Source organism: Anas platyrhynchos, chromosome 22 (assembly GCF_047663525.1).
Source record: "Anas platyrhynchos isolate ZD024472 breed Pekin duck chromosome 22, IASCAAS_PekinDuck_T2T, whole genome shotgun sequence".
NCBI lineage: Eukaryota > Metazoa > Chordata > Aves > Anseriformes > Anatidae > Anas > Anas platyrhynchos.
The window spans coordinates 3,137,920-3,159,238 of NC_092608.1; the positions used below are offsets into that span (position 1 = coordinate 3,137,920).

The 21,319-nt window shown below is 53.4% G+C and overlaps 2 protein-coding genes across 3 annotated transcripts in view; one reads left to right on the plus strand and one right to left on the minus strand.

Moving 5' to 3' along the window:
• LOC101789439 (tyrosine-protein phosphatase non-receptor type 11) overlaps nucleotides 1-13,429 on the plus strand; it is a 36,681-nt gene extending 23,252 nt beyond the window's left edge. The window contains exons 3-16 of the mRNA XM_027443081.3: nucleotides 4,423-4,617; nucleotides 5,675-5,867; nucleotides 5,946-6,065; nucleotides 6,320-6,433; nucleotides 6,818-6,914; nucleotides 7,227-7,306; nucleotides 7,980-8,135; nucleotides 8,646-8,777; nucleotides 8,944-9,098; nucleotides 9,304-9,371; nucleotides 9,926-10,077; nucleotides 10,276-10,376; nucleotides 11,480-11,598; nucleotides 11,991-13,429. Of these exons, the coding sequence (XP_027298882.3) occupies nucleotides 4,423-4,617; nucleotides 5,675-5,867; nucleotides 5,946-6,065; nucleotides 6,320-6,433; nucleotides 6,818-6,914; nucleotides 7,227-7,306; nucleotides 7,980-8,135; nucleotides 8,646-8,777; nucleotides 8,944-9,098; nucleotides 9,304-9,371; nucleotides 9,926-10,077; nucleotides 10,276-10,376; nucleotides 11,480-11,564 (1,648 nt within the window). The 3' untranslated portion in view covers nucleotides 11,565-11,598; nucleotides 11,991-13,429. The remainder of the gene's footprint in view (nucleotides 1-4,422; nucleotides 4,618-5,674; nucleotides 5,868-5,945; nucleotides 6,066-6,319; nucleotides 6,434-6,817; nucleotides 6,915-7,226; nucleotides 7,307-7,979; nucleotides 8,136-8,645; nucleotides 8,778-8,943; nucleotides 9,099-9,303; nucleotides 9,372-9,925; nucleotides 10,078-10,275; nucleotides 10,377-11,479; nucleotides 11,599-11,990) is intronic.
• Nucleotides 13,430-14,452: 1,023 nt separating this feature from the next.
• Nucleotides 14,453-19,353, minus strand: RNF223 (ring finger protein 223). Of its 2 annotated transcripts, XM_005008794.6 has the most exons (3): nucleotides 19,110-19,353; nucleotides 16,691-16,822; nucleotides 14,453-16,342 (listed from the first exon to the last, which is right to left on the minus strand). In XM_005008794.6, exons 2-3 carry the CDS (start codon nucleotides 16,740-16,742, stop codon nucleotides 15,495-15,497), a joined length of 900 nt encoding a protein of 299 aa, XP_005008851.2. In that variant the 5' UTR covers nucleotides 16,743-16,822; nucleotides 19,110-19,353; the 3' UTR covers nucleotides 14,453-15,494. The 2 variants fall into 2 exon arrangements, with proteins under 2 accessions (XP_005008851.2, XP_005008852.2); XM_005008795.6 differs by lacking the exon at nucleotides 16,691-16,822 and having other exon boundaries at nucleotides 19,110-19,348.
• Nucleotides 19,354-21,319: the final 1,966 nt, after the last annotated feature.

Sequence of the window (21,319 nt, forward strand, 5' to 3'; positions counted from 1 at the left end):
TTCAGCCTTTTCCATTACAGCAGCTGGTGCTCTCAAGGCTTTGTTTTTTTTTTTTGCCTTGCAAACATGTGGAGCTCATCAGCAGAGGGGGAGGATGCAGCTTGGGCTGGAGGTGGAGGTGATGGAGAAGTCATCCCGAGTACGGCAGCAGTACTAAGCGCTGTGCCTACATGCAAGCTGTCTCGTTTTGTTCTGTGCAGCCACTGCAGCTCTGCTTTCTGGAGGTATTTCAGTGCTGCCTAAGCCCAGAAAATCGGACAGGAGCTTGAACAAAAGGAGGAGGCATCCTGAAAGTTTGCCCGAGCAGTGCTTGGCCTGTGGGCACAACAGAGATGAGGATGCCAGGACATTTAGGAACCATCTCGAGGAGACGCTGCTCACTTGGTCACTGGGTCGGGTTTTATGGGAACAGTTCCCATCCTTGCTCATGGGATGCAGTGCAAAGTGTGCTTCTGGTAACGAAATCGTGTTAGAGCTGTGCTCTCCCAGAGCAGCTTCCCTATTAACTCTTCCATCGAGCATTCTGATGTTTAAATGGACTGGGTTTTGTTCTTTTTTTTTCCTAAAAGACATGTACAAACGCACTGTGGGCACAGGTTAAGACATGCAATGAAGGAAGATTTTTTGTCCTGTTGAGTATGTGCTCCACAAAAAGGACTAAATCAATACCACAGGCGGGTTGCGTTGGTTGAGTCGCTGCCTGCAGGCAAGCCAGATGCAGCAGAGGAAGCAGGCTGAGTCTGGAGAAAAATGGAAGGAGGCTTGCGAGAGGCTCTCTTCTAAAGCACTTGTCTTTGTGTCTCGTCCTAACAGCACCTACCAACCCGATTTAGGCTCTGTGAGGCTGTGCAAATATTTAGGGAGAGATAGGACTGATGCTGCTTTTTCCAAGCTAGGCCAGCCAGCAAAAGGAAGCGCTGGTCTTTGTGGTACAGCTGGGAAAGAGATGATGGATCCTGGCTTACTTTGAAAGTCCTTGCTCAGGAGATACTCGACAGCACCAGAGCATCGTGTCTTAGCCTAGTGCTTTCATCACAAGGCCTCTCTTCTCTTAAGAAAGCATCTTCTCCTCTGACAGCTACATCGAGCCTTTCCTCCTGTCTTGGAGTGGCTGGAATTTATTTGGAAGCGGATCGTTCAGTTTGGGTTTTTTTTTGAGCTGCTTTTTGCATCTTATCAGAGGGGTCATACACGTGTGCTATAAAGCTCTAGGTCTTCTGTCTGACGCAGGCAGGAAAAGCACATGACTGAAAAAGACTCCTTGGGATGCAGAGAAATGTATTTCTGACGTTTGAGGTGGTTCCGCCTTCAGTGATTAAAAAAAAAAAAAGGTCTATTTGGTAGGGTTGGTTTTTTGTTTGTTTTTTTTTGTTTTTTCCAAGTCCTTGACTGTACTTCGTTATAAAGAAGAGCAGACTGCATCTGCACTGGTGGTCTGTGCAGTGTGGACTGAAAACGTTAGACTCAAATTCTCAAGTTGGAATATTTTGGATCAGGAAACTCCCGGATATCTAGGGAGGAGTTGTGCTGTTCGTGAAAAACTGGTCTTATTTGCACTGTGACAGGAATAACCACTCTGCTGCTTATTGTAAACTAAAGGCAGCAATTCAACAAATGTTCTCATTTTGTATTTAAATTGCACATTGGATGGGTTTGGGAAACAGTTTTCATTTTAGAGCTCATAGCGTTGAGTGGCAGTGAATTATTTTTTCCAAATTATCCCGCATGTGGTGCCAACTCGCTCCTGAATACTAACAGGCACTTGAGTTCCTGCATTGAAGATGGCACAGAGCAGAGCTGGGATGGGGCTGGAACATGTTTCCTTTGCTGAGGACGTGCCAGAGGGGTGAAGCAAGGCTGAAGTAAGGTGCTGAAGCAAGGATGAGCATCTTGTGGGCAGCGTGGGACTGGCAGGGGAGTTTCAGCTTCTAGTTTTTCTACGACTTGCTGGGAGATTGTGCACGAGCTCCTCTCTTTTTCTCTCTGGGTTGCAAATTGCCTGTTGCATAGCGAAGGTGAAGATGCAACTGCTCGATTCCCTGCTTCTCTAGGACTAACACAGCTCTCTGCTGAAAGCCTGGAGAGGATGGCAATCTGCTCTGATAGCACACAAAAGCTTTGCTGGGGACAGAGGCAGCTCTTGCTTGCCTCTGAAGCCGCCCAAGATGTTGGTGGCTGTGACCAAACAGCACAACATCCTTGTACAAAGCTGTTCGGAGCAGCCGAGCCCTCCGGCACAAGGCAGCTGGGTGCTCGGGTGTCTTTTTGTGCTTTCTTTCACCATTCAGCACGCTGAGGGCACAGCATCGTGGATGCTGCTGGTGCGGAGCCCAGTGCTGCCCCGTTTGGGGCTGCAGAGGTGACGCGAGGTCTGCGAGAAGAAAAGGAGGGAGAGGGGAGCCGATGAATGCCCTTTGTGCTTAGCCTGACCTTGGGGGCTGGTGGGATGAATGACCCTGATTATTCCCCTGCTTTTCATCCCCCAAGTGCTCAAAGGCCGTGGGGGTGGCTCTGTGAACCGAGCCTTTGTCGGTCTGCGATGGGGCTGGGACGCGGGGAACTGGGGAGCCTCAGGCCAAGAGGCACGAGCACAGCTTCATCCAGGCCCGGCTGCTGGCTGAAGCCATGTGCCAGCTCCTCCTGCGGCTTCTCAATTTCCCTGCCAGTTCTCGTTTCCATCTGGTGAGCTCTGCTCGTGCCCTAGATGCAAACGCTGCCAAGCTCTGGAGGCCGCGGCGATGCGGTGGTTGAAGCGAGGTGCTAGGCCGAGCTCAGCAGATGGGCCAGGACGAGATAACCATGTCTCACGCGGTGCTTCCCGTCCTGTACATGGCTTGGGCCAGTCTCCAAAACCCTTGCCACCAGGGGCAGAGTGCCCGGTTGAGGCCCAGATGCCGATTTTTCACAGCTCAGGCCCCGTTTGTCAGACCCTTGCTGGTTTTGCCCCGCTGCGGGGTGATGGTAGCGCTGTGGATGCGGTCTGCGTTCACGCTCGGCTGGTCATTTCCCCTGGGGTGCTGCTAATTGGAAGTCACCTCGATGCCCAACCCGAGCCAAACGAAGCATCCAAGAAGAGCTGCGTGAGCACTAAGCGCAATTAGGGGTTACACGCTGACGAGGTCCTCGCTAGCAGCTGGGACGGAGCGCATGGGGTTGGGGCCATCTGTCAGGGCAGCGTTTTGGGAAGGACCTCGTGACACTGTGCCTCGAATGTGGCTACGAGTGCTGCTGGCCTCAGGCCGTGTCTCTGCAAAAGGCAGTCCCAGAGGATGGTACGTGGAGCTGCCAGTGCTTTTGTGGGCTCTGGGAGGCTCAGCATATAGAAACCCCATTGCCCAGCTCCACCTTGGCCTCCTCTCGTCTCTCATGCTCTAGGACATCTCAGTGGGCAGTCAGTGTTTAATCTGCTTGGCCCCACAACAAATAAGCCCCTCAAAAGGCAAAATTAGTGGCTATTAAAACCCTTGAGGCAGGTGGAAGTTGCAGAATCCCTGGCAGGAGGTACCTAAAGGCAGCCACAGCTCTGGGGCCCTGCGTGGGGCCGTGCCCTCTGCTGCAGAAACGGGGAGCGGTACCGCAGCTGGGAGAGCTCGTTCTTCCATTTAACCTTGTGCACAGACCGCCGTAGCATTTCTAATTTCACACTTCATGAAACGGCTTTTCTGGCCGACCTGATAGGCTTGCTCGCACCACCTCGGGTCTCCTGCATCTCGCCGTCGTGGTTGCTTTGGCAACAAATTGAGAGAGGCTGGGAGCAGCTCGGCATGGTGAAGAAAATGAGAAATTTGCCCAGATTTACAAATCTCCCTGACCCGGCTCGTCCATCAAGCCACGGGCTTCCAGCCCTGGCTGCTGGGCTGGGGGGGGACTGCTGCTGATTGCATTTAAAATGCAATTACCCTGCTTCTCAGGAAGGTTGGGGTGGCCTTCAGAGGGGGGAGGCTGATAAAGGCACCCCCCAGACCTCCCTGTATTCCCTGAGGGGCATCACTGGAGAGAGGAAACATTAACCCTTTCTGTAGTTTATAGGGTTTCTGAATACCAGGCCAAATATGGGTGATTTTTTTCTGCCTCTTGTTTTTTTTTAGGGCTATTTAGATGACAGCAAGTGCTCCCATATGTAGAATATGGTTTGTTGTAAACAGAGCGAGGTGGCAGCCTCATCTGGCCGAGAGGATAAGTGGTGCAGGAAGCAGAGGGGAAGGCAGGGAATGAATTTTTCACCTCTTCTCTACAGGCTGGCTGGGAAGCAGATCAGGCTGGGAGTTTTGGAGGTGCTGAGGCCATCCTGGGCTGAAAAACCTTGGCTGAAAATGGGGCCGAGGTGCTCCCGTACCTGTAGCAGCACCCGCATGAGCAGGGAGCATTCCTCCTGGTTTCCATTCTGCCCCCCTTATAGCCTTGTTTGCCTCCCGTCCACAGGAGGAACGACGAGGTGACGCACATTAAGATCCAGAACACGGGGGATTACTATGACCTGTACGGAGGGGAGAAGTTTGCCACCCTTGCGGAGCTGGTGCAGTACTACACCGAGCAGCAGGGGCTGCTGCGGGAGAAGAACAGCAACGTCATCGAGCTGAAATACCCCCTCAACTGCCAGGACCCCACCTCGGAGAGGTGAGCTATGCTCTCTGACAAGAGCTGGGGCGCTGGGAATCCCCTCCAGCTCATGGGTTTTTGTTGCTAGTCCCAAATCCCAGTGGGCAGCAGCCGGGCAGCCACTCACGTTAGAAGAAGCTGCGGAGAAGTGGAAAGCCCCTTCGGCTGGGTTTCCCCCTGCTCTGCCGCCAAGAAGAGGCTGGCTTGGCAAAGGAGCTCCAGAAAGGTCTGTGCTCCAGACCACACATCCAACAGCACCGGGGAGAGGAGAGGGAAAAGGCTCCAAGTCCTCTAAATATAAGAAATGACGGTGGTGTCAGAATATAGCGGGATGCGTCAGGATCATAGCATTTCCGAGACGTGGCCCTGAACAGCAGCAGTGCCATAAGCAGTACTGAGCCACCTCAGCGCTGCTCCATCCAGCTCCTGTGCAGACCTCAGGCCTGCAGGAAGGGATTTTGCTCTTTAAAGGTCTTCCCAGCCAGGTTTGGCATGGCTGGGAGGGGGATTTGAAAGGCTCAGCATCGCTGACTGATGACTGATGGCACTGACCACAGCAAGGAGAACCTGTGCAAAAATTGTTCCCAAACTGCATCAAAGCCTGTTGCTCCTGGTCAGCATTGGTTGTGCTGTCTGTTTGGTACAGTCTACTGGCTCCAAGCATTCTGTTTGTCTTCAATATTAAAAAAAAATAGAGGAAAACATAGCTACCTTCCAGTAAGAACCACCAGAATCATGTTTCTTACTGCTCCACCACAAATCCCTAGGTGACCTAGGTGAGGATGGATCCCTAATGCTCACTGTCTGTGGTGGTTCGACCTCCTGAGGCCATTTCATGTTTGGCTGGAGGGCTGAGTAAAATCCTGCCTCTTCCAGCCTCAGGCCAAGGTACCGATGTGACATTGTAAAGCATTAGAGGGACGTCACTTCTAAAATCACTCCATCTGGTGATGCCAGGGGGGCGAGCAGCCGGACCAGGAGCACAGAGGTGGTGTCCCACCAGCATCTTCCCAAGCAGCCGGTGCAGCTCTTGCACCTTCCCGAGCTGACTTTCCTCTCTAACGCTGCTCTCCAGGTGGTACCATGGGCACCTCACTGGCAAGGAGGCAGAGAAACTTCTGACGGAGAAGGGGAAGCCAGGCAGCTTTCTGGTGCGGGAGAGCCAGAGCAAACCGGGAGACTTCGTGCTGTCGGTGCTGACAAACGAGGATAAGATGGAGACGGGGGACAGGAAACCCCACGTCACCCATGTGATGATCCACTACCAGGTGGGCCATGTGCTGTCCTCCCCGGGTGGGTGACCCGGCACCTTCGAGCCTCACCGTGCTTCTGTCGCCCTCCTGCAGCCAGATGGGAAGTACGACGTGGGAGGAGGAGAGAGGTTTGACACGCTCACGGACCTGGTGGAGCACTATAAGAAGAACCCCATGGTGGAGAAATCTGGAGCCGTGGTTCATCTCAAGCAGGTAACGGCTGCTGTAGCACGTAGGTGTTGGTTTGGAGCTTGTGCAAGCTCCTGGGTGAGTGCACGTGTCTGCCCCAGCTCCTTCTGCTGGCCACTTCTCCCTCTTGTCCAGGCTCTCCCCTGCCACAAAGATTTCAGGGATGGACCCAGCTCCTGCCTGAACCCCCTGGGATTCAGGAACTGATTTTTCAAGGGACGAGATCCGTCTTCCTGTTCTTTACATTGATTTCTTTTCTGTCTCCATCTGTCTTTCAGCCATTCAATGCCACGCGCATCAACGCGGCCAACATCGAGAACAGGGTGAAGGAGCTGAACAAAATGGCAGATCACAGCGAGAAGGCCAAGCAGGGCTTCTGGGAGGAGTTTGAGGTATGGGATGCTGCTGTGCTCTGTCCCACTGGTACCTACGAGTGAAGAATGTCATCCCTGCATGGCAGTGCTGCGGTTCCCCACTGAAGAGCTCTTTGTGGTGCTGTTGCTCCTTTCCCCGTTTTCTGTGTTTAACTGAGTTGCTTCCTGGTCCTTTTTTTCCCTTGTTTTTTCTATTTCTGAGGCAGTTTCTCCTTCCTCATCCTGCAGAGGTCTGTGCCTTCTCCCCCAATTAGCTCCCCCACCAGGCTGCACCCTGGCTCCCTGCCCTCTCCTGCCACCGCTCTGCTCTTTGTAGCATTGGGAAGCCAAGCAGTTATCCGAGAGAGCCTCCGAGCCCCTTTTCTACCCAGAACAGTTTGTTTTGTGTGATTTGCCCCACAGATGCTGCAGCAGCAGGAGTGCAAGCTCCTCTACCCCAGGAAGGAGGGACAGCGACCCGAGAACAAGGCGAAGAATCGCTACAAGAACATCCTTCCCTGTAAGGAGACGCTGAATATAGGCTTGTTTTTTTTTTCTCCAGGGCTAGTTAACCCAGCAGAGCTTTCTGATCATAGCTGAGCTGGACAGAGGTTTGCTGTGTCCCATGGGAGTGGTCTGGGTAGCTCGTGGCCTTCTCCATCCCCTTTGTTACCCTTTTGCTTGGGAAATCAGTGCATCGCTATCCACTTGGTGCTGGGAGCTTGTTTCATGGAGCTCCGGTGCAGCTCCAAAGTCACGCAGAGCCAAAATCTCCAAAAGAGATGCTGGAGGCTGCTGCTTTCCCTGCTCACTCCGGGCTCTTCTCCTCCAGTCGACACCACACGGGTGGCGCTCCGAGACGTGGACGAGAGCGTGCCTGGGTCTGACTACATCAACGCCAACTACATCAAGGTACCTGGGGAGGGGAGGGCAGCACGGGGGGGCTGTCTTCACCCCGCTGCTGGTGTGGGGATGCAGTACTGGTGTAAATCTGGAGGGAGCAGCTTGTCAGGAGCCATCTGCATCCCCATGGTCAGGGTTTTTCTGCCGTATCCCCAAGGGATCTCACCGTTCTACCAAATCCTATTTGCCCTCATCCAAGAGTTGATCTCGATCCCCTCCTGTCCATACCTGCTCAGGAGGTCCCAGGGGACTGTCCCAAACTCTGTCACTGGCCATAATCTCTGAGGTCAAATTATAATTGTCACCTGAAAGCGAAGAGCTGCCCGGAGGTGTATTTCCAGCAGCACCGAGGCATTTTAGCACCAGCCTTAGGGAAACCTTCATGGTCGCTTCATCCCAGCCAGCTTCTGCAGCTGCCAGGTGGCTTGAGTGCAGGTTCAGAAATGTCTTACAGCTCCGTACGAAGCCCCTGGTGGCGAGCTGGCACCATTTGTTGGGGACATCAGCTTCTGCTGAAGCTGGTGATGGGAGCGGCTCCTGTCCACGAGGGCAATGAGTGGAGGAGAATCACCTAGCTCAGAAATCCTGCCCGGCAAGGTGTGCTGGCTTTGCTGCTAAACTATTCTCAATCCCTCACTCTGGTCTCGTTGGCTTTTCTTCCCCCTTCCCCTTTGCTCCTCAGAGCATCCCTGAGGATGGAAGGAACTCGGAGCACTGCAAGATCTACATAGCCACCCAGGGCTGCCTGCAGACCACCGTGAACGACTTCTGGACCATGGTGTACCAAGAGAACAGCCACGTCATCGTGATGACAACCAAGGAAGTGGAGCGAGGCAGGGTGAGCACCACCACCAAGCCTGAACGTCACCTATGTCGCGTGCCAGCCTGTGAGGCTGGATGCAGGGAGTAGTCCCAAAGCCAGAGCTTGAAAGGGTGGTGCAGAGCCAGGCTGGGTGCTTAGCAGGGGCTTGTGTAAGCACATGAAGTGGAATCAGTAATGAAATAATCTTGGGTGGTCGACCTGAGTGCATTATCCTGCCTGGACAGCTGCAGGTCCCTGCCTGTAATGATGGGGACCTTGCAGGGGAGGGAGTCACAGGCTGTGTAAGGGAGGAAAGTTGCCTTTCAAGCCCCGCTGGGACAGCTCTGCTTTTGCAAAAGGGGAGAGGAATTCCATGAAGCAACACTTCTAGGACTGCCCCTTCCCAGCACAGCTCGAGGAAACGTGTGGTTCCCCTTAAACCTTCACCCTGGGGCTGCTCACGGAGCGCAGCAGCGTCCCCGGCGAGACGTTCGGGGGTCCCTCCCCAGCTCCCCACTAACGAGCATCTCTCCCACGTTGCTGCAGAACAAATGTTTCCGCTACTGGCCAGACAAGGGCTGCGCCAAGGAGTACGGCTGCATCTGCGTGCGCAACGTGAGCGAGCGCGAGGCCCAGGGCTACTACCTGCGGGAGCTGGAGATCGCGCGCACGGACAGGGTGAGTCCCCTGCTGCTGTCCCAATCCTGTTTGAAAGGCCTGGAGCTGAGAGACCCCGGGGATTTTTACCCAGTGCTGAAGTTCTGGGCCGTTTTGCCTTGGTTTTGTTAAGTAGAAAGGAAGGAAGGGGTGTCCTGACCAGGCGGTGGGTCTCTGCTCCCCGCAGGACGAGCGTCCCCGGGTGGTGAAGCACTATCAGTATTTCAGCTGGCCGGACCACGGGGTGCCCAACGAGCCGGGAGGGGTTCTCAGCTTTCTGGACCAAGTGAACCGGGCACAGCGAAGCATTCCTGACACGGGGCCGATCATAGTGCACTGCAGGTATGAGCCAGCGGGGCAGTGCCGTGGGGAAGGGGAACCTCGTGTCTTTTCCTTTCATTACTCACAGCTGGGTTATCACACAAACTGGTGGTGGGTTCGTCCAAATCCATCTGGGATGGACCAGGGATGGGGCTGACTGCGGGAGCTGCAACGATCAACAGGGCAAAGGCTCCTCCTGCAGTCGTTTTTCCTTTTCTCTCTCCAGTGCTGGAATAGGACGCACAGGCACCATCATCGTGATAGACATTCTGGTGGATATTATCCACAGGCAAGGTACGGCCCCATGTACACCTCGTGGCTTCCACTGTTTGCCTGACCCTGTCCTCTTAGGGGATAACCCTGCTCTTGTGTAAGCAGGGGGTCCACGATCTCCCAGCAGTGGGTTTTACTCATTTTGGACACAGGACAGGTCTGCATGTGGGGTGAGAGGGGCTTTTGTGTAGCCTGTGAGCCAAGAAATGTTGCTCCATCCCTGCAGTGCTGAGCTGTGCCCCAGCCCCAAGTAGTCGGTGTGCGCATGGGCCATTCTTTTGGGAGAATTTTCTTTTTGGCATCAATGGGGCCAACATTTCAAGGTTCCCTGGGCAGCCCTCTCTTATTGGCATGTAACTCCAGAAGCCCTTTTGGAGAGGAGTCCCCCAAACCCTTCTGGATGGGAGGGCTGCCACCCTTACCTGAACCTCCAGCGCTATTGCAGCACTCTCCGTGGGCAGCTCTGGGTCTGCTCCAGGGGTCATTAGGAACCTATTCCTTAAACCACACAAGCATGAATAATTTTTTCAACCCCATTGCCGCTCCCTCAAATCTCCCTCTCTCACCTCGAGCAGGCTTGGACTGCGATATCGACATCCCCAAAACTATCCAGATGGTACGCAGGCAGCGCTCGGGCATGGTGCAGACGGAGGCACAGTACAAGTTCGTTTACATGGCAGTCCAGCAGTTCATTGAGGCTGAGCAGAAGAGGTTGGAAGAAGAACAGGTGAGTCCTGTTCAGCTTGGTTGGAAATCCAGGGGCAGGTTGTGGTGGACACCAGGCACCGCGACCACTTCCCCTGCCGCCTTCGGACTGGGACAAAAATCCTGCACCCACTGCTCCCTGCTGGATTTGGGATGCTGTAGGGCTTTTCTTCTGCCTCAGCTCTGACCGGGGTTTTAATGTCTCTGCCTTCTCTTTCAGAGGAATAAAAGGAAAGAGCGAGACTACTTGAATATCGGCTACTCTCCTATGGAAAAAGGCCGAGCCAAAGGGCAGCCTCCTTCGCCACGGGCTCAGTCTGTGTAAGCTGGATGTCTCTGCTGGGTCTAAAAATTCCCGTAGCAGCAGGAGAATAGCTGCAGTGTAGTCCCCAGTAGCCACCCCTTGCCAGCCTGTTCCTGGCTGGCAGATGGCAGTGCCTCAAAATAAGCAGGTGATCCCACCACGCTGTCAGCATGCTGTGAGCAGCCCACCCGCCTCCTGTCTTGGAGTTTTGCACAGGCTTTGGAAAGGAAAGGGGGAAATAAAAACCCAGCCTTCAATTCCTGCAGCCCCACAGCCTTAGCTCTGCGCTGCTAGGGAGCGGAACAGCATCGCAGCCACTGGGGGAGTTTTACAGCAAAACCTGAAGGAAGAAAAGAGGAGTCCTCTGGGTCCTGCTTCAAGGGTTTGGCTTTGAAACTGGAGCTCTGCGTAAATGATGGCAGAGAGGAGTGTGAGGGATGGAGTTAAGGAGCTCCAATCGGCCAGTCCTGCCAGCTCCAGGCATCCCGAGTTGGGTGCTGGGTGTCAGATTGGCTCTAGAGGTGCTCAGAGCTGCTTTGTAGTGTCCCTTTCAGAGAATAACAGAATATCCCGAGCTGGAGGAGAGCCACGAGGACCATCAGGTCCATATCCTGGCTCCACGCAGGACCACCCAAAAATCAGACCACGTGTCTGAGAGCGTTGTCCAAACACTTCTCAAACCCTGAAGGGCTCAGGGCTGTGACCACGTCCCTGTGCCAGTGCTCTCGGTGAAGAACCTTTTCCTAACACCCAGTCTGACACTTCCCTTCCATTAGATTTTGGAAAATCCGGAGAATTGGGTATGTAGATTAAAAAAAAAAAAATAGGAAAAAAAAAAAAAAACAAAACAGGAACTGTGTGCACTGATCCTGCAGGAAGGTTGCACCCTTGCAAGGCTGGCACGCAGAGGAAGGCTCAAGGCTCTATTCCCCAGCTGGATTCACACCTCGGAGGGACAGCTGAGCCAGAGGACGAGAGAACAGGGCCCCAAACCAGTGTCAGGGCCAGGGAGGGAGAAAGGGAGCTTGGTTGGGTCATTCCCCGCTTCCGACCGGCCACCTGCCCCTGGGCAAGGATCCAAAGCCCAGGCCGGGCATGACAAGGCTTTGTGTCCTGACAGGGTGGATGATGAATCAGCTTCCGTCTACGAGAACCTCAACATCAAAAGCCCCAAGGTTTCAGGGATGAGTAACACGGGGCGATAAAGAGTCGGAGGTGAGCTGTGCGGAGGCTGCCCAGGTAGGAATGCTTCCCGTGGTTAACCGAGTGTCACTGCCATCCCTTTACCTCACCTCTCACCCCAGCCTTCAGCTCAGCACACGCACAGCTCCCTGTTCACAGCAGGGAAGCCAAACGTGCTCTGATGAAGCTTGACAGAGCCTAAAGACACGGCTGTGGCCAGGGAGAAATGGGGTGGGGAGATCTCAGTAGGCAAACGTGCTCGTTTTAATAAAAATGCTACCTGTACTGCAAGGGAGAGGTCTGCTTTTCGGACTTGGGGAGCTGGCAGGCACTGGGAACAAATCGGAGGAACTTTGCACACCAGCAGTGTCTCAGCTCTGTGCCATCCCCATCCCCTTCCCTCGGTTATAAACCCTGCCCTCTTTCTTCCTTCTTGTCTTGGCCTGCAGGATTGATGGTGTTTACGTCCACCCTTTCCACGTGCTGCAACTGCGGACAATGGTTTTTTGCCCTTTTTGCCTTCCCCTAGCACCTTGGATTCAGCAAGGAGTTCAGAAGCTGGCTGCAAGAAGCAAGCAGAGCCTGCGCCTTAAGAACATGCCTTGACCTAACTTATTCTCGAGAAGGATCTTCTCCCGGTCTCCCCTGTATCAGTAGGTTGATATTTATGTGGAAGTGCCTCTGGACATTCGTTGGGCATCAAGGCTCAGTTTTAATTTTTTTTTTTTTAATTTAAGATTCTTATTTTTTACACGCAAATCGTTAAAGGAATGGAAACGACTGTTTGCTTAGGAGCTTTCCCAGGGTTGCCCGTTTAGGGCGTTAGCAAAGTATTAGTGCACTCGGATGTTTTCATTAGGTCGATCATTTCCAAGCTAGAAGTGGCTCTCGGCTAATTCCTGGAGTAACTTCGCTGCCTGTGGAGGTGAGGAGGAGGGAGCACGGCCTGGCCACGTCTATCCGTGCCTCTGATTCTTCTCCTCACGCTTCCTTTGGGTTGTCCCAGTTCTAGCTTTCTATGCAAGCCTGCCAAAGCACCCCGGGCATCCCTGCTGCCACCGTGCAGCAGGAGGGGGTGCGCGTGCCTGAGAGCCCACGGAGCTCGGTTTTTGGAGCAGAACCGGGGCTGGAGGGGGGCATCTCCACCCTGGTGCAGGTCTGAACATTGAGCTCTGGGAGATCCCACCTAGCTGAAGGGTGCTGAAGAGTAGGAAAGCAGCTTTGGCTGTGCACTGTGCTTTTAGCCACCCCCGAGCGAGTAACACAGCGTAGGATGCTAGACTTGAGCTGAACTTGAGCTGGGCCCCTCTGAGTTGGACGCAGCTCTGCCGTTACCTTGCTGTATGAGCTCTTTTTTTTTCCCCTTGCAACCGTCCCACAAGGCAAGTGCTGTGTCTGCAGAGTAGGGGTGCTGTAGGAGCGCTTGTGGCTTGACCAGTGCCGTGAAGATTTGTGTTATTGAGTGGAATATTCCAGCTCTGTTGATTAAATCTCGACTTGTGACTCCCAGGGCTCCCCGCCGTTCCGGCCCTGAGGTCTGCAACTAGCCCTGCCAAAGAACCCCCTTTTTGCAGGATGCACCAGGGACTGAAAGTGCTCTCTCTGGGGCGTTTTGGGCTTGAGTGCCAGTGCCTGAAGCTCTGGAGCATGCGTGGGGACGATGCTGGTGTCCTCCTAGGTGCCTGGAAGAGGGCAGACGTGCGGCCCCCTGCGTGCCGGGGCACTGGTGCCCAGGGTGCTGGCTCCCCTGGCTGAGCAGAAGGGGTTGAACAAAAGCACAATGACAACCTTGGCTGTATTTCCTGGCTGGTCTTCCTGCTCCCTGGTCACAGGGACGGGAGAACTGTTTATTTTTATTGCACTTTTAATAAATGTTGAATATTCTCAAGGCTTTTTATTTCTGGTTTCTTTCTTTCTAAGCGCTTTGCTCTTTGGGAAAGTGACAGAGTGTCGAGTGGTGTGGACAGCAGGGATGTCTCCTAACCCCAATGTTACTGCTTGGGGGCCTGTTTCCACTTGCTTTGATCCTTCCTTTTGACTATGCATGAGTGTGAGGTTCGGCTGCGTGTGAGCTAGACCTTCAGACCTTCTTCCTCAGTAGGCGGTGAGGAGGGGAAGTGCAGAGGGACAGTCCCCAGAAGGATGCTGCGACAGACTGCTAGGAATAGCCGGAGCTGTGAGAACAGCTCTGTGCTCAGTTTGCCACCACAACAGATTTTATGAGGCTGTTGAGCTGAAGATATTATTTCCCTCTCGCCTGCCCTTAGGTCCCATCAGTGGGACTGAGCGCCAACCAAGATGTGCACGGCAAAGCACTTTTGCTGCTTAGCATCAATTTGCTGGGCTTTCCAATGCACCCCGTGTAAAATGGAAGTGCCTCCTCTGCCTTAAATCTGCCTTTTCCAGGAACAACCTGAAGTTGGTGCTGGGAAGATAGCGAGCACCAGGGAACAGGCAGGGAGAATCCCTCTCAAGCCCAGTGCCTCTGGTGGCTGCTGCAGTGCCTGGGGGGGTTCTGCAGCCGTGTGGCTGGCACAGATAATCCCACCTGCAGCCCAGCAGCACCCCCAGCAGCAGGTTTGCATAGCGACAGACTAGGGTTATTTCTGCCATTGCTTTGGCTTTTTTTTTTTTTTTTTAATTTTATTTCAAACCAGCTTTGCTGCAAAGCGAGACTGGAAATGTTTTTCATCCAGCTGGCAAGAAGCAAAGGATGAGCAGCCCTGGCAGCGTCTCCTTTTTCAGGTTAAATCGGGGAATTACAGGGGCAGCTGCATCTGGGACAACACCACCTCGATGGCAGCGAGTATGAACTTCCAGAGGTGCCAGACCCGGCACTGCTGAGCGGGCACCTCCAACTGCAAGTAAGAGGGGAAAATGTGGAGTAAATGCTACAAATTGACACCTCGCGTCGTAGAAAACATAATTTAATACATACACGTATGGTACTTGCAAACAATCCTGTCTTACATCCATGTGTTTGAATAAACAAGATTTAATTGTAAGCCGCCTTCTTCACGAAGACCTTTGTTAATCACTGTCGGAAAATCACTGCTTTAAATAAAAATATCGTGTAAGCAACTGGCCCGTGTCTTAATACTGACACCTTTTGAGATTAGGAGGGTAAAGCTGTCAGAAGCTGGAGCTTCTGTCATTTTGGCAAGGATTTGCCTGGGAGAGGTGTGAATGAAGCTCACCGAGGGGCAGCATCGTGCTGGTGTGCCTAGCAGAGCTCACCCTGGGCGCGCTCATCCTTCCAGGTAAGGGATGAGTGATTTTTAAGCACCTTCTGGGAGGAAAAAAAAATAAATAAATGCTACTCTCTTCTGTTCACAATTTCAGCAGTGCCTTAGCTCGTCCCGGTGGTAACAGCTCCGGTGAGCGGCGGGGATGGATGGGTTTTGTCAGCAGGAGGCAGCATTTAACACCTCCAGCACCCAACGCACAACTGAAATGTTTCAAGGCTGTGGGATAAGGCTACTCCTCACCTGCTTGTGCAACTCTGACATGTCTTTACTCTCCCAAACCCAGCTCCTCGCAGGAATAAGCATGTAGATCCTTCGGTTTGCAAAAAGAAACAGCCCTTTATTCCCCAAGGGAGGTGGAAGGAACTACACCCACTGTCATCTGGTATCCAGCCAAGGCCCCTGCGCCTCTCCGGGTGAGCAGTCCTAGAAGTGAATCCGTCGCCCACCGCACCTTTGCAACAGCTTTCGAGGCTCTGGTTCCCATGGAGAGTTGGCAGAGGGATGCTGACAGCTCCTGAGAGCGTTTCTGGGCCAGAGACAGCTTGGCAGGCACGGGTTTCAGCAGAGCTCTTGGAAGAGGGTGCCTGCACCCAAGCGCAGCCACGGAACGAGTGTGGAGACCTCGGGGTGTGCAGGCACGGCGAGGGATGCTGCCAGGCAGCGAGCCCTGCTCCTGCCTCCCCAAAGTGCCTCCTCGCTGGGCTGCTACTGGAAAGGGATCTGCGTGACGGCTGGGGCTGCCGTGGTGTGTTTCGGGGGGAGGTATTCCGGCCTGCTCATCGCCACAGTCCTGGTGAAGCAGCGGAGGTTCCCCGTCTTCAGGGCGCACTGCACCGGCCACAGGATGATGCAGAAGAGGATGATGATGAGGGCCGAGAGGAGGACGATGCGCTTCCAGTCGTCGCACATGTCGCAGCGGGACAGCCTCCCCGCCAGCCCCGTCGGGGGAGCCTCTGGGCTTTCGGGTTTGCTCATGGCAACGTCGATGGAGATGCACGAGTCTGGGTTCTCGGGGTCGTCGGAGGACCGGCGGCAGCAGAGCTTGGTCCCCTCCATCCACAGCACCTTCTCCTGCTGCAGCTCAGGGGGCAGCGTGGCCAGGAGCTCCTTGCTGGTCTCGAGAGCCGGGACGCCTTCCAGGGGGATGCTGGTCAGCTGGCGGCAGAAGGGGCAGGGGAGCTGGTCCTCGGGGTGGTTCGGGGGCAGCCCTTTGCTCAGGCGGGCCACGCACTCCAGGCAGAACACGTGGGAGCATTGGAGCAGTTTGGGCGTCTTGAAGGTGTTGTCGTAGGTGTTGAAGCAAATGGAACATTCGACGGGGGAGGTCGGCTTCGGGGAGGTTGGGTTTGGAGAGCCCGGCTTGTCGGTGGGGGACCTGGCTTTCCTCTTGCTGTCCCCTGGGGAGGTGATAACGATGGGGCTGATGGGGATGGGGGCTTCATTTGGAGAGGCGGGGACGGGGCTGGTGGGCGAGTCCGGGGTGCTGGAGTGCCACAGCTGGGTGAAACACGACATGACGGTGCCCGGGGAGATAACGAGAGCCCTGGGAGACTCTGGAAGAGAAGAAAAAAAAAACACCCCTTTAGTTTTAAACCATGCAAAAACACCCATCACCAACCTTATCCTTAACCCCATAGGAGGACCGAAGAGCAAGTTCACGGCTTCTGCTGCGTCCTGAGCCTGGAAGAGACCCCTGCTAGAGGCGAGAACAACACGCAGCCTGTTGGAAGCTGCATGCCCAAGGCGAACAACCTGCCAAGAAGCAAGCAAGCAGCAGTCCAGCCAAAAGTCCACCGTCCAGCCAAAGCCTTTCCACCAGAATCCCCCTTGGCATTAGAGACGGCTGCAGTCCTTCCCCAAAAGTGCCTCGCTCTGGGCAGAGAAAACGCACAAAAACCTACCCCAGCCGGTGCTCCCCGACACCTGGGCAGGGAGGAGAGCAGAGGACTCCATGAGGTCGAGCAGGGACCTCACGATAGCAGTCCACTAGGCTGGGAGGCACTCAGATATTATGGTGGCAGCATGAGCAAGGCCTAAGAGACAGATAACACTGTTCAGTCGGGGGGGTAGCGGAGGGGTGGTGATGCTCTCAGTGCGCTCAGACGGAGCTTTGGGTGCCGAATCGTGGCTCTCTGAGCCAGGCACCACCCAACGATGCTGTGCTGGTGATGCACAGAGGGATCTGAAGTCTTCCAGGCAGCAGCGGGACCGGAGGGAAGGGAGAAAACGTAATTTTTTTGCAAAAATGTGTCCCATCCTCTGTCACCGTGACGCAGCAAGAAGGGAACCGTTGAAGGAAATGGCCTTTGTGCCGGAGCAGGGGGAATTCTCCAGCGTTTCCTTGTTGCTGCATTTTCCGTAGGAAAGCAAACTTCTGTCCCTGCCCTCGGCCCTGGGGGAGTGCCGGGCACCCCGAGCCCTGCTGCGTGCTGCCAGTTGCTTTCTGCAAGCAGGGGCGCGGAGCTGAGCGTCTCGCCCGCTGGTTGCAGCAAATTGATTTACAACCGAGTTACCCCAGCCCTTCCAGCGAGCTTGGATGCCAGTTTATAACCTTGGATGCCAGTTCTCCAGCCCAGAAACGCTGCCTTGCCTGCGTCCTGCTATCAGGTGCGTGGCCTTTCCGATACCGAGCCTGAAAGCAAGCGTTTAGCTGCAGGAAATTCGCGGCGATGGCCGCGGTGCTGCCTGCCCAGGGAGCATTTTCTGGGGCTGTGTCACTGAACTGGCTGGGCTTGATTCTTTGTCACCGGTAAATCTCCCAAGACAAGTCAGAGACGTTCAGATTGCTGCTGTAATTACAGCTCTCCACTCGATCCAGCCGAGGCTTAGCAACACAGGCTGCACGCTGTGTCTTGAGCAAAAAAAAAAAGGCTAATTCAAGGCATCAGCAATTCTGCGTATTGCTACCACGGCACAGAAATCTCTCCGTTATGTAAGGACGAAGGATTCTCACCTCTCCCATCACAGCGAGAGCTGCCAGAGCCAAGCCAACCTAATGTACCCAGACTACACCTATGGAAGAAAACTTTGCTTTTAGCTAAAGCCGCTCTTGCCTTAAGTGTTTTTCTTTTTCTCTTCTAAACGAGGCTCCTCCTCAAGTTAAATTTTAAGTTGCAGTCAGACTACCTGCACTTTTCAGCAATATTTGTTTTGCAAATTTTGGTTTGTATTTTTGCCTTTTTTTTTTTTTTTTCATTCCTGGATCACCATGCCGTTTTTTATTTGGCACAATCTGCCAGGTTCTGATGAATCACAAATCCAAGCCCTGGTTGGTGCAGAGACACAGGAAAGCCTCGTTTGTTTTTTTTTGTTGTTGCTCTTCAGGTTTTTACTAAAATCTTCTCTCGTGCAGCCCTCTGTCCCCCATGTCCGGGTCTGTGCAGGCCCTCGGCGTGGAGAAATTACAAGCAGCAAGCCTCAGAGCAGAAGGTAACCTCACAAAAAGGGAGCCTTTGCTTACCCACACACCAATTTCATACCCTAGTCGAAAAAGATGCTCAGTGGGGATTTTTACTAAGGCAGCATCCCGACAGTAAACTTAAGTGCTCTTAAATGAAGAGACGAGCTTTTGCCCCTGTCTTCCCTTTGCTCGAGATGATCGTGACACCACAAATACGCGCTGGTTTTGATAAATTTGGAACCTGCTCGTGTTTATCTTGGCGTGATGAGTCAACGTGATGAGACACGGCACAGGCAGCTGGCTTGAACTGGGGAAAAACCAAGAGCAGGGGACAGCAGAGATGGGGAAGGGCAGTGCAAAGCCATCCCTGGGAAGCCTGCCCCTCGTCTGTCGGTGTGCTGCTGCAGCACTGACAGGCAGAAAATTAACTTGGGTTTGGGCAGCAGCTAGCATGGGATCCACAATTTCTCCTGGACACCACTGCTGTGCTACTAAACCCGGGTTTTCTTCTCAGCTGGGCTTATTTATTCATTTTTTTAACTAGATGATCACATGAATATTTTAATACAAGGCAATATCTTTAACTGTTCAGGCTCCCATGGCCACACAGCTCTTCCTCAGCTGTTTACACCGCTGACAAGCTGGGCTTGCCAGAAACTTTGGGAACACCACCCAAAAACCCTAAACCATTTGGGACAGCCACACTTGCTCGGCTTCAGACCCGAGGGAAGTACTTTCCACCTCTCAGCAACTTCGAGAAAAACTTCTTTCCATGCCATAAAGTCAGACAAAAGCCACCACGCGGCTCAGAGCGTGGCCAGCCCCGTCCTGTAACACAAACCCCGACGGTATCTTGAATTTAGCGCTACCGAGCAGACAGCAAGTCAAGAGGCGTAGGGCAGATTAAAGGCTATAAATACCTGGTCAGAGGGCAGTTAGAAGGAGCAAAGCATGTTCGGGGCTCTTGCTTTCTACCCCTGAAGAGTCTTCTTTCCAGAGGATAGGCTTAGGCTCGGAGGCTTTTTATTTTCAAGCCTTCTTCTGGCATTTCAGCTCCCGGCAGCTTTCTGATTTCTCTCCCAGCGGGGCAGGTCGGGCGAGAGCAGCGCCCTACCCAGCTCCCTGCGCCCGAGTGGCCGCGCCGCTGCGATCCGAGTATCTTTTATACCTTCCTGCCTAGGGGTGACTTACCTGCTCCACCTGCCTTTCCCAATTACCCCGAACCCGTCATTGGCTGCCAGGGCACTTCCACTCCGGGCCGGTTCCTGTGACAAACAGGGCAGGCAGGAATGCTCTCGATAAGGCGCCGCGGAGAGCAGAGCGCGCTGCTGGTGGCCAATGCCCCCGGGAAGTGCCGGGGAGAAATCTTTGTTTGTTCGTCCTCACCTTGCTGAAAAACACCCTCCTTGCAGGTTTTTACAGCTCTTCGCCCAGTTCAGATGTTTGTTTTTTTATTTAATCTCTCCAATTTTCAACGCCTTGGGATCCTGGGCACGTTTTTCACAAGGCAGCAAATCACCCTTTGGGACACCTAAAATCAACAATTATTTTCCTCGTGTTTCTTCCCAAAGGCCAAATAATTTGAAAATGCCTTAGATTAGGGGCAGAAACAGGATTCTGACAGTCAAATTTCTTGTGATTGGTAGGAAAAAGGAAATAAAAGGTTGCAATAGAAAAATCCAGTAGAAATTTAAATGCACAAAAGATGTTTATAAACTAATTGAAGCACTCTGTACAGTTCTACGTCTGCTTTCAGGCTCCTGTGGAATCACTCAAAATAAAACCGTGTGGCTTCTGGCAGAGAAGGAAATTTTATTCCTTGCAGCTTTTGGCAGTTATTGACAGGGAAATATTATTCAACGTTCAAGGCTTTTGTAGTTCAAAGGGCATCAGTTCACGATCCAGATAAATGAACCAACAAATTTGTACCCGCGTGCAGATAAGGAAACAGATGTGGGGGCGAGGAGGAATGGACAAACCTGCAAAATTTAGCCTCGTTCTCATTTGTTGCAAGTAATTTTTTGCTTTGCTCAATTTCTCCAAAAGCAGTACAAGATTGTGTGTGGGTTTTTTAGGGTGGTGTCAGGAAGTCCCTGATGGATGGGAAACTTTGCTGTAAAGTGCATGGAACTGCTTGCTTTTTTTGGGACAGAAAACTGTCAAAATCCCCCAGATTTTAGTGACAGTCAGAGACAACTCACTTTGGCTTCTAAATTCCTCTACTCCAGGTCACACAGCTCAGCTCTAGCGAGCTGAAACCCTAAAGGAGGCCTTCAGGAATAAAAGAATGGTGAAACGACTTGAGGTTCAAGCAACCTTTAGGATTCAATCTAGGGTTACCTGATCCTCCCACAGCTGGAAGGACCTGGCCTAGGGCACGGTCCCTGCAGCGAGCTCCCACCGAGCTCCACGGGCTGACAAGTGCCTCAATGGAGAGGACAAATTAGGAGCAGCTTTCCCAGACCTTAATCAGTGGGGAACATCCCTCAGCAGGCTGTATTGATAGCAGGAGAGATAGCAGCAGCCCCCACAACTCGGCTGAGCGATGCTTCCCATCTATTTATAGGGCTGCGCGGGGACGAGCGAGGCTGGGAGAGCAAACGGTGCGCGTGGCTGACAAAGCAGGATGTCGGATGAGTGGCTGCAAGGCAGGATTTAAGCGTCTTGCCCACTTAGTCACCTGCGTGAGCACTTTGGTAAATTGAGCTCAAAATGAGCGATGTTTGGGTAACGTTGCAGCGCGCCCGGGGATGCTGCTTTGGGTAGCGCGCTTTGGGTACGGCTGAGATCCTCTCCCCGTGGAGTCAGTGGAGCACCAGCGAGCTTTTTATGATGATGAGAAAGATGAGCCGTGCTCTGAAACCAGCCACAAGCACACTTGAAGCCCTTCATCCCTTTAGTCAGCCCAGAAGATGGGGAACTGGGGCAAACACTTGCCCTCGCCCTCCTCCCCCCATGCAGAGGCTCCGGCTGTGCAAGCACTGCATGCGCCCAGGTTTATCGCCGCGCTGGGTTGATGATGATGATGATGACAATGATGAAGGGGTTGGCTTCCAAAAACGAGTGGGAGGCTGTCCCAGTGTTATTTCTGTACTCTGCTTGGAGGAAGATGCTGAGTGTGTCAGGAGCT